At 44.9% G+C, this 12279-nt stretch overlaps 1 protein-coding gene across 1 annotated transcript in view; it reads left to right on the top strand.

Annotated features, from left to right (window-relative positions):
* LOC116361890 (hyaluronan synthase 2-like) overlaps positions 1-12279 on the top strand; it is a 40712-nt gene that overhangs the window by 16375 nt on the left and 12058 nt on the right. Inside the window, exon 2 of the mRNA XM_031816217.1 lies at positions 7471-8097. Within this exon, the coding sequence (XP_031672077.1) occupies positions 7471-8097 (627 nt within the window). The remainder of the gene's footprint in view (positions 1-7470; positions 8098-12279) is intronic.

Below are 12279 nucleotides of genomic sequence, written 5' to 3'. Positions count from 1 at the left end.
TATGAAGAGTTTGACTTCCTAACCCAGCCCTGGACTATGAGGTCATAAATGTAACCCTTCATCTCCTGATACAGTGGCCTGGGCACTGACATGTATGTGCGCTTTACTGGTTCAGAGTCCTTTAGAGAAATAGTCATTTTCAATCGTTCAATGCAGCCAATGTCATTGTCTGATCTGGAGAAGGAGTGACACTCTTCTCTAAGCATTTGCCTAACAACCTCTCTCTGTTCTTCGGTTAGGTGAGTTAAATCTACTGGTGGATCCCACTGTTCAGTAGCAGTACATGGGGTTCGAACGCTGGTGTGATTCACTGTGGCTGGGGTGACAGTTTTTTCAAAGACTTGGGCAGGTAACACAGTCATAATGGTTTGTACTGTACCGATTATTGTGCGTCCTAGCAGGGCAATGTCGTGGTCAGTGGGGTTAGAGACATCAAGCAGGATAACTGGAAAAACACCTTTCCTGACTCTGACTAGTGTGTCAAAGAACTCAAGGTCGTCTGGCCACTGCGGGTTCAGGTCTGGCTGGAAAAGCATTGTCATGTCATCTTTGAAAGGCTGGGAAGCTACACGGCACTCAATCTGAATGCTACTGTGTTTTGGTACAGCAACCTTCTCTTTCTTGGTTTTCACTGCGTATTCATCTGTCTGTTCTGCGCTAACAGCCTGTATAAAAGCTCTCACCTTGTTTCTATTGAGGCTTGGGAAAGCTGTTTTTACTGTACTGTATCGTTTAGTCTTTTCAGTCATTGTCAGGATGTGCTCGATAACATTGAAACCTATGATGGGATGTGATAGGTGACAGCCTTTCATTACCAGCACCGGGATGATCAGTTCCTTTGTTTGGTCAGTTTCAGAGGCTAGCCGAAAAGTTGTTTCAATCCATCCCAGGTACGGCATTTCAGTCCCATTTGCTACAGTCAACCTTAGATCATCAGGTGAGTCCAGAATTTCTGAAACATCTCTCAGCCTTGCGTTTGGGAGAGATTCCTCTTTCCATCGTTCATCAATGACCGATACCTGAGAGCCTGTGTCCCATAGAGCTTGGAGGTGTTGGCGATTCAGGTGACACTCAATAAGGCACTGTCTGCCTACTAGCGAGGTGACCTTACGGGGGTGGCAACCTTGAGCTAGGGATGGTAAGGAGTGGGCATTTTCCTCTGTACAGGAAAACCTTTCACTATTAGAGTCAATTTTCAGGTGAGTGCATTTTTCCTTATGTTTAGTCCAATGTTGGTTTTGACATACTTTGGAACAGTACAGTGTCTCTTTACATGATGAACATTGTTTCAGGTTCTCAAATGAATCTTCTCTGGCACAATTTGCACATTCCTGGGACTTTTTGGTAGCTACGGTTAACACTCGTCCCTCAGCGGTAACCCGTTTCCGTTTAAAGGGGCCTCCCTTGATGGTCTGGCTCCCCGGATTTTACATCCAGCTTGAAAATGTTCTCCACTCCCACATCGGAAGCAGTGTGTGCAGCGTGCATCTGTTCTGGCCTGCTGGCAGACAAAACACCTCCTTGGAGCTTGAGCAGAGTGGTTGGTATACCGGTTAGGTGCATATTGATGCTGCGCAGGGTCAGGTGCTTGGGACCGACTGTAGTTGCTGTAATACTGCTGCTGGGAAACAGGTGGCTGGGGGTCCCTATTTGGCCTCCTAACTGGGGGTGGGGCATAGGCACAAGGCGGTGACTGAAACATAGGCTGCTGTAATGTCTCTTTAATCTGAGCAATCTCTGCACTGAGACCTTTTAGAGAAGCTACACCTGTCTTAAGTTCAGCTAACTCTGTTAACAGTCCTGCGGGTATCGTAGTTTTGGCTTCCTTCACAGGACACTTTGTAGATGGCGTATCTTCTAACTGGACTACACTTACAGTTGTAGCAGGCTGTGGGGCATTAAACCGCTTTTTGTTTCGTCTTTCTATCTCATTAGCACAAGCAATGTTAAGCTTCTCTAGCAAAACCTCATCTGATGTTTTGCTCTCTAGCAGGAGAGGCTGCATGTCAATCCTGATACTGTCACTCTGGAGACCCGTAAGGACTGTGTGAAAACACATGCTCTGGACTAGAGCAGGGTCATACTTAAGCCCTGATTCTGACTCCTGGGATGCAAACAGTACTTTTTGCCTCAAATCTAAAACGCGCATCAGGAAACTTTGAGGGGTCTCCTTGCTATGCTGTGCTTCTGAAGCTAGCTGTTTGTAAAGCTCTGTTGCACTCTTCTCTTGGAAGTGGGAACGCAGGATACATCTAAGTGTGGGAAGAGTTAGCTGGGGTTTACCTTCCAAGTAGCTGCGTAGCTGTGAGCCTGGAGAAATAGCCCTGACTACTGCGTCTACTATTTCTACCTCAGGATATCCTCTGTTAAGTCCATTTTCAATCTGATGGACAAGGCTGGAAAAAGTCCGTTTTTCTTTCTGGCCCGGTTCACTTATCTGACCAGAAATTTTTAACTCTTTGCGCCAGTATGAGCTGGGCTGTGCATTGGGTGAGAGCGGCACGCTCCCCTGAAGATTGGCATGTTGTTGGGGCTGACGCAGAGAATCACTGGCTTTGGCTGCAATAATCTGCTCAGTTCCCACCCCTTGTTGTGGAGTTACAGTTCTCAATTCCTCTATTCTGTGATGTGTTCCGGCTGGTTCAATATCATGGTCAATTTGCCCTGTTTTGTTATCTATGCCACTGATCATCTCTGTCATTTCGTCTCTAAGTAGCAACAATTCCGACATGCCGCCATCTTCTAACTCTGCAACTTCCTCTCTTTCAAGGAACATCATAATGCGAGTCATTAATGCTATGCGGGATTTGTCTTTAACATCTCTTCTCTGTTCGCCTGATATTTCAAGGAAATCACATATCTCTAGTAATTTGTCTTTAGTCAGGGTGTGCAATTCTCCTACTACCTCTTCCTGTAGTTCTTCCAAGGCGCTTGTCATGTTGACAGAACAGGAGGAACTTTTACTGTGCAGGAGTTGACTCTGAATTAGATGGTCCTTACTGTCTCTGATGGTCGATCAATGGCCTCAGTTGACACGTACTTAACCACTAACTTCCAACTTCCCTCGAACAGCAACACTTTCCTCACTGCAGCCTGCCTGAGTTGTTATGTGGAGATTTAGCTAGCTCGGAATTCAGCGACCAGGGTGTGGAAACTGGACATCTGAGCAGCAATCTCAGCGGAGCCTCCAAAAATGTTACGCCCCTGAAAACAGGGGAGAAATAATCACGAGAGTGATACGGTGTTGTATTCTCAATTTAACGTTTAGTTGAATGAGAAAAAGACCGCGCTTTTCCCCAGGAATATGGGTGGAGACCAGAGCAATCGATCTCCGGCTCATAAATTAAGAGCATTTCGTAGATCACAGATTAACACTTTTAGGCACTACAAAATAAAGTAATCAATATAACATTTACACATTACTCTCACAATTCGTACCCTTTGACAGGTTTGAACTTTAACACAATTATATGAATGTTATCAATCTTTATCAACTGATACTGAATGCATCTTTTTAACCTTAGATGTTTTAAGATCCTCACATACTATGAACTATGAATACTTTTTAATGTATAACAGGCTATGACTATTTCCTTTAACCTGTCACATTTGGCACTCAGAAAAACACATCATTATCATCATCAAACCAGGGTTTAGATCTACGTACATAGTGTCTGGAAGTACAAGGGGGTTAAGGTGAGGAGGAGGGACGGACGGACGGACGGGGGGGGGGGTGTCACTTCACACACACATTAGTGGTTAATCCTTCTGCATCTGGCCCGCAGGGTTTAGTTATCTAGGCTGTTTTAGCACCATCTGAATGAGGGGGTTTAGGTTCACAGTTCACACAAAGTGTAGCCTACAACAGTGAGACTTGAAAATAAAGATTTTAGGGTTGGGACAGTCTTTGTACTGGTTTACCACTACAGACGGTAACACCAATGCGTTAGGTTAACCAGTTGGCCAAGGGGCGGGGACTTGGACCATATGGAGGGGAATGGAGTCAGAGGTCTTGTAAATGTGATGACGCTTAAAGTCCAGAAACATGCCAGTTCAGCACTCAGCTCGCCTCACACACTGATTACATCCACTTTTCATCCTGTATCAAGTGAGCCAGGCCTTATTCGATGCCAAGGAGGTGGCTGATTTAACAAAAAGAAACCAAACTACAGTCTAGACACAAGGCGTATCAAGGTTTCTTTGCTTCACAACAGCACCGAAACACTTCAAGGTGTCACTTATGCAATCACATATCCAAGACTTTAACCACGATGTACCAGCTTCTTCTTCACTGTGACAGATAGAGAGGTCTTTCATGGAGAGTAGCCTCTGCTGAGTCCCCAACAACCGGATGTTCCAGTTTTCAGGGGAAATGGAAAGAGAGCCTGTGACTTCGTGTGTCTTCCACTTTTGGATGTTAACAAGGAGACACTCCATCTTAACTCATCCTCTTCATTTACTGGATTGGTTGAACAGTGCAGAAGAGAACCTCCCCCGACAGTTTATTTCCTTCTTGTCAAGACCAGGATGTAGGGAATCTAGTTTCAGACCAGTATGTAGGGGATCTGGTTTCAGACCAGTATGTAGGGAATCTAGTTTCAGACCAGTATGTAGGGGATCTGGTTTCAGACCAGTATGTAGGGGATCTGGTTTCAGACCAGTATGTAGAGGATCTAGTTTCAGACCAGTATGTAGGGAATCTAGTTTCAGACTAGTATGTAGGGAATCTAGTTTCAGACCAGTATGTAGGGGATCTAGTTTCAGACCAGTATGTAGGGGGATCTAGTTTCAGACCAGTATGTAGAGGATCTAGTTTCAGACCAGTATGTAGAGGATCTAGTTTCAGACCAGTATGTAGGGGGATCTAGTTTCAGACTAGTATGTAGGGAATCTAGTTTCAGACCAGTATGTAGGGAATCTAGTTTCAGACCAGTATGTAGGGAATCTAGTTTCAGACCAGTATGTAGGGAATCTAGTTTCAGACTAGTATGTAGGGAATCTAGTTTCAGACCAGTATGTAGGGGATCTAGTTTCAGACCAGTATGTAGGGGGATCTAGTTTCAGACCAGTATGTAGAGGATCTAGTTTCAGACCAGTATGTAGGGGATCTAGTTTCAGACCAGTATGTAGGGGATCTAGTTTCAGACCAGTATGTAGGGGGATCTAGTTCCAGACCATTATGTACAGGATCTAGTTCAGGCGTTTCTTTTACACCTACTGCTTTAGGTCACGTGGAGAGAGACCCATGCATGCAGCATTTTACATGTCACTGTTCCCGTTCCAGTCCCTAATCCAAGTCAAGGAGGTGGCTGATTTAAAAACTCTAATTACAAGCAAAAGTCAAACAAGACATGTCAGGGGTTCTTTGCTTTAATGTAGTCTACCAAGACGCCCTCACCCTTTAATGTAGTCTACCAAGACGACCTCAGCCTTTAATGTAGTCCACCAAGATGACCTCAGCCTTTAATGTAGTCTACCAAGACGCCCTCAGCCTTTAATATAGTCTACCAAGACGATCTCAGCCTTTAATGTAGTCTACCAAGACGACCCTCAGCCTTTAACGTAGTCTACCAAGACGACCTCAGCCTTAATGTAGTCTACCAAACGCCCTCACCCTTTAATGTAGTCTACCAAGACGACCTCAGCCTTTAATGTAGTCTACCAAGATGACCTCAGCCTTTAATGTAGTCTAACAAGACGCTCTCAGCCTTTAATATAGTCTACCAAGACGACCTCAGCCTTTAATGTAGTATACCAAGATGCCCTCAACCTTTAATGTAGTCTACCAAGACGCCCTCACCCTTTAATGTAGTCTACCAAGACGCCCTCACCCTTTAATGTAGTCTACCAAGACGACCTCAGCCTTTAATGTAGTCTACCAAGATGACCTCAGCCTTTAATATAGCCTACCCAGATGACCTCAGCCTTTAATATAGCCTACCAAGACGACCTCAGCCTTTAATATAGCCTACCCAGATGACCTCAGCCTTTAATATAGCCTACCAAGACGACCTCAGCCTTTAATATAGCCTACCCAGATGACCTCAGCCTTTAATATAGCCTACCAAGACGACCTCAGCCTTTAATATAGCCTACCCAGATGACCTCAGCCTTTAATATAGCCTACCAAGACGACCTCAGCCTTTAATATAGCCTACCCAGATGACCTCAGACTTTAATGTAGTCTACCAAGACGACCTCAGCTTTTACTTGACCAAGAAGTACCACTTTGTTCTCCATTGTGACAGATGGGTCTTTAGCGTTACTGGACAGACCCATGCAGGCAGCATTGGACACATCAAAGTGTCACTTATGATAGATCCAAGATGTTTAATTAAAACAAAGTAACAAGATGCCCTACTACCTGCTTCACTGTGACAGAAGGGTCTTTAGTGGAGACCCAAAAAACTGGCATTCAAATAAAACAAGTCGTGATAGTGTTTCATTGCTTTTCAACAGCATTAGACACCTTGAAGTGTCACTTAAACTATCACATGTCTAAGCCTTAAACAAAAGGTGCCACCCTCCTACTGCCTCAACTGATAAAATGTACCACCATATTGTTCAATGTGACAGAAGGGTCTTTAGTGGAGAGACAGCGTTTTACATTTCCCTGCTCTTGTCTTCCCACGGAGATATAAACAGATGATGTCAGAGGGTGGTGCTCGCTCTCTCTCTCTCGCTCGACTCGTACGTCTGTCCAGCAGATGGGATGCAGCATTAATAAAGAGACTGGGAACAATCGGCCATAGAGAACCATCTGACATTTAGAGGGGGATTCAGGGGAGGGGGATGTAGGGAGAGAGAGATGGGAGGAGTCTGTTTACAGTCTATCTGAACCCGTTTTTTGTTGTTGTTGTGAAACATGGAGTCTGTTGCTATGGTGACAGTGTAGAGTTAGGGAAGAGCTTTTACAGTGACGCATCGTAATGATGATTATTAGGAACATTTATCATCATTATGGTGATTATTAGGTACATATATCATCATTATCATCATTATGTCTTCTGTATATCTCTAACAAGTTGACCAATTAATATCTGAAGCTGTGTTCATTTAGTATTTACCATGTCAATGTCCTCCCAGTGTCACTACTGTCATCTCATTATTGACCCCACTGTATGTCTCTACTGTCATCTCATTATTGATCCCACTGTATGTCTCTACTGTCATCTCATTATTGACCCCACTGTATGTCTCTACTGTCATCTCATTATTGACCCCACTGTATGTCTCAACTGTCATCTCATTATTGACCCCACTGTATGTCTCTACTGTCATCTCATTATTGACCCCACTGTATGTCTCTACTGTCATCTCATTATTGACCCCACTGTATGTCTCAACTGTCATCTCATTATTGATCCCACTGTATGTCTCAACTGTCATCTCATTATTGACCCCACTGTATGTCTCAACTGTCATCTCATTTGACATTGACAGTGATTCTGTTCTTGTTTGCTTTTCCAGATGAAATGTGACAAAGCTCTCACCTACCTAAGAATTTTCGGGACGACAATGTTTGGAGTCTCGCTCCTCGTGGGGATCTCTACCGCCTACATAATGGGCTACCAGTTTTTCACCACGGCACGAAACCACTTGTCCTTCGGGCTGTACGGGGCCATCCTGGTCATCCACCTTATCATCCAGAGCCTGTTTGCTGTCCTAGAACACCGGAACATGAGGAGATCCATGGAGACGCCCATCAAACTCACCAAATCACTGGCCCTGTGCATTGCAGCCTATCAGGAGGACCCGGCCTACCTGAGGAAGTGTTTGGTATCGGTCAAGAGGTTGACCTACCCGGGCATCAAGGTCATCATGGTGATCGACGGGAATAACGAGGACGACAAGTACATGATGGAGATCTTCCGGGAGATCATGGGGTGGGATAAAGCCACCACGTACGTCTGGAAAAATAACTACCACCACAGGGGATCTGAGGAGACGGACGAGATGTACGCTGAGAGCCTGCAGGCCATCTCGCGCCTTGTGCTCAATAATAAATGTGTCTGCATCATGCAGAAGTGGGGAGGCAAGAGGGAAGTAATGTACACAGCCTTCAAAGCCCTGGGGAGGAGTGTGGACTATGTTCAGGTAAGTCCTGGGGGGAGGAGGGGTTGGAGGGGGGGGTACACAAAGACCCTTTTGTGCTCTCCTTCTTTAAAAGGATGGTGTGGAGGCCTTGTGTATGTACTGTAGCCCTACGGCTGTAAGGCTAATGCTGTTCACAGAGTGCTAGAGCTCAGCGTGAAACCCATTTACATATGTTTCTGCACTCAGTCCAACTCAGACAAAGTGGAGAGACCTGTAGGCTAATAGGTTGGAGTCAGATCATGTTGCATAGCATCACGTCAAAACACACAGTATTCTCAGTGAGGAACTTTAAAAGTGACAGTATCCGCATTAGCTACTCTCCCAAGACGTGTATTAAGTTCCTTCATTAACATTTACTAAGTAAACAGCACCAACTGTGCTGTATATACTACAGCGTGAATAGTTATACAGCAATACTGGAGTGTAGGTCCTCCAAAATGCTCTGGACAATACTGGAGTGTAGGTCCTCCAAACTGTTCTGGATAATACTGGAGTGGAGGTCCTCCAAACTGCTCTGGGTAGTACTGGAGTGTAGGTCCTCCAAACTGTTATGGATAATACTGGAGTGGAGGTCCTCCAAACTGCTCTGGGTAATACTGGAGTGTAGGTCCTCCAAACTGCTCTGGGTAGTACTGGAGTGGAGGTCCTCCAAACTGCTCTGGATAATACTGGAGTGTAGGTCCTCCAAACTGTTCTGGATAATACTGTAGTGTAGGTCCTCCAAACTGTTCTGGATAATACTGTAGTGTAGGTCCTCCAAACTGCTCTGGATAATACTGTAGTGTAGGTCCTCCAAACTGCTCTGGATAATACTGGAGTGTAGGTCCTCCAAACTGCTCTGGATAATACTGGAGTGTAGGTCCTCCAAACTGTTCTGGATAATACTGTAGTGTAGGTCCTCCAAACTGTTCTGGATAATACTGTAGTGTAGGTCCTCCAAACTGCTCTGGATAATACTGTAGTGTAGGTCCTCCAAACTGCTCTGGATAATACTGGAGTGTAGGTCCTCCAAACTGTTCTGGATAATACTGTAGTGTAGGTCCTCCAAACTGTTCTGGATAATACTGTAGTGTAGGTCCCTCCAAACTGCTCTGGATAATACTGTAGTGTAGGTCCTCCAAACTGCTCTGGATAATACTGTAGTGTAGGTCCTCCAAACTGCTCTGGATAATACTGGAGTGTAGGTCTTCCAAACTGCTCTGGATAATACTGGAGTGTAGGTCCTCCAAACTGCTCTGGATAATACTGTAGTGTAGGTCCTCCAAACTGCTCTGGATAATACTGTAGTGTAGGTCCTCCAAACTGCTCTGGATAATACTGGAGTGTAGGTCCTCCAAACTGCTCTGGATAATACTGTAGTGTAGGTCCTCCAAACTGCTCTGGATAATACTGTAGAGTAGGTCCTCCAAACTGTTCTGGATAATACTGGAGTGTAGGTCCTCCAAACTGCTCTGGATAATACTGGAGTGTAGGTCCTCCAAACTGCTCTGGGTAATACTGTAGTGTAGGTCCTCCAAACTGTTCTGGATAATACTGTAGTGTAGGTCCTCCAAACTGCTCTGGATAATACTGTAGTGTAGGTCCTCCAAACTGCTCTGGATAATACTGGAGTGTAGGTCCTCCAAACTGTTCTGGATAATACTGTAGTGTAGGTCCTCCAAACTGTTCTGGATAATACTGTAGTGTAGGTCCTCCAAACTGCTCTGGATAATACTGTAGTGTAGGTCCTCCAACCTGCTCTGGATAATACTGTAGTGTAGGTCCTCCAAACTGCTCTGGATAATACTGGAGTGTAGGTCCTCCAAACTGCTCTGGATAATACTGGAGTGTAGGTCCTCCAAACTGCTCTGGATAATACTGTAGTGTAGGTCCTCCAAACTGCTCTGGATAATACTGTAGTGTAGGTCCTCCAAACTGCTCTGGATAATACTGGAGTGTAGGTCCTCCAAACTGCTCTGGATAATACTGTAGTGTAGGTCCTCCAAACTGCTCTGGATAATACTGTAGAGTAGGTCCTCCAAACTGTTCTGGTTAATACTGGAGTGTAGGTCCTCCAAACTGCTCTGGATAATACTGGAGTGTAGGTCCTCCAAACTGCTCTGGGTAATACTGTAGTGTAGGTCCTCCAAACTGCTCTGGGTAGTACTGGAGTGTAGGTCTGATCAAACTGTTCTGGATAATACTGGAGTGTATGGCACCTATTCAGTGCACTACTTTTGTCCAGGGCCCCTAGGGCTCCATTTGGGACGCAACCTAGTACACTGCTGTCCTTCCACCGTAAACTCCTGGTTTCAGTTATAATTCTAACCTCTGATCCAAAGCTTATGGAGGGCTAACTGTGTTGTCCTTGTCACAGATCTGTTTTAGCTAGCTATTAGCTACCAGACCTGTGTGGTTATTCTCACTGCGGGGTTGTCTGTCTAACGTACCTGATCGTGACGGTTAAAGCCTTGGCTTGGCAACACACAGATGACTTACTTGACTTGACTTAGGTTACGTCCCAAATGGCACCCTATTCCCAAACATAGTACACAACTTTTGATCACTACCCTAAGGGCCCTGGTCAAAAGTAGTGCAGTATATAGGGAATAGGGTGCCAAAACAGTTCGGTAGAGTTCGTGCATATACTGTATTATAACAACATTTAGTGACATTTTTGTTAGTTTTGGACTTCGGTCAGGGTTTTTCCAGCTGTTCGTGCACACACAGTTTTTTTTCTGGAGGCAAGCCTAAGTTCGGTGTCTGACATTTCCACCCCTTGGTCAGTGATTGGTCAACGGTAGGGATTCTTCAATAAAGTCTTTGTTGTCATTCAACATGAGACGACTTGTTTTCATGCACATTTTTTCATTGAAAAACACAGCACCAAACATCTTAGTTAGATGTAAGATCACTAAGATCACTTCGGCAAAAAACAGATTTCTTGAGTTATCTTAGATTAATTCTGACTATTTTGAGGAAGTTTATACTGGCTACGGCATCTCAAAATGGACAAACAGTACTATTGCCGCTCTTTTATCATTTTTAAAGTGAAGGTGTTTTTAAGGGAGTATGCTAGCACACTCGTTTGGTACGACTAGCTTCAGCCAACAAGTGCTACTAAACATAGAAACGTGCCATTTTCAAATATGTTGACGTTGGAGTGGTGCTGGAGAGGATGGCTATGACGTTGAATTGTCCCTTTAAGCATTCCTCTTAGCAGTCCTGTTATGTCTGATAAGATATGTTGCATCAGTGGATGAACTTGACGTGACCTTTCTCTAGCTACCGGTTGCTGCATGATCATCACAATAAACTAACATGGCCGAGTGCGTCCCAAATACCACCCCCCTTTTCCCCTATATAGTGCATTACTTTTGACCAGGGCCCATAGGGTCAACAGAACTAAACCTTATATTCTCACCATAACTGTGTGTGGATGTATTGATATGTTGGCATAGGGTAACACTTAACTACACAGGCATAAGAGAAACTTAGTGTAAAGAGTGTTACCCGGCATTGCTTTGCGGTGTCATTATTCTGTTGGCAGGTGCATTATGGGTAATATTCACCACACTGTGAGAGGAAAGCCCCCCAGGACACCCAAGCTGTCCTCAGACAACCCCTCGTTTGTTCGAGGAACTAGCTCCATGTGACAGGCGTACTACGGCGTTAGGAGAAGCCCTACAACGCTGTCTGTCAGACAGAGGACATGTCCTACGTTAGGAGAAGACCTACAACTCTGTCTGTCAGACAGAGGACATGTCCTACGTTAGGAGAAGGACTACAATGCTGTCTGTCAGACAGAGGACATGTCCTACGTTAGGAGAAGACCTACAACTCTGTCAGACAGAGGACATGTCCTACGTTAGGAGAAGATCTACAACTCTGTCAGACAGAGGACATGTCCTACGTTAGGAGAAGACCTACAACGCTGTCTGTCAGACAGAGGACATGTCCTACGTTAGGAGAAGGCCTACAAAGCTGTCAGACAGAGGACATGTCCTACGTTAGGAGAAGACCTACAACTCTGTCAGACAGAGGACATGTCCTACATTAGGAGAAGGACTACAACGCTCAGACAGAGGACATGTCCTACGTTAGGAGAAGACCTACAACTCTGTCAGACAGAGGACATGTCCTACATTAGGAGAAGACCTACAACGCTGTCTATCAGACAGAGGACATGTCCTACGTTAGGAG

The sequence above is a fragment of the Oncorhynchus kisutch genome, unplaced genomic scaffold (assembly GCF_002021735.2).
Source record: "Oncorhynchus kisutch isolate 150728-3 unplaced genomic scaffold, Okis_V2 scaffold763, whole genome shotgun sequence".
Taxonomy (NCBI): domain Eukaryota; kingdom Metazoa; phylum Chordata; class Actinopteri; order Salmoniformes; family Salmonidae; genus Oncorhynchus; species Oncorhynchus kisutch.
The sequence above is the reverse complement of the archived record's forward strand: the minus strand, read 5'-3'. Positions and strand labels throughout refer to the sequence as shown.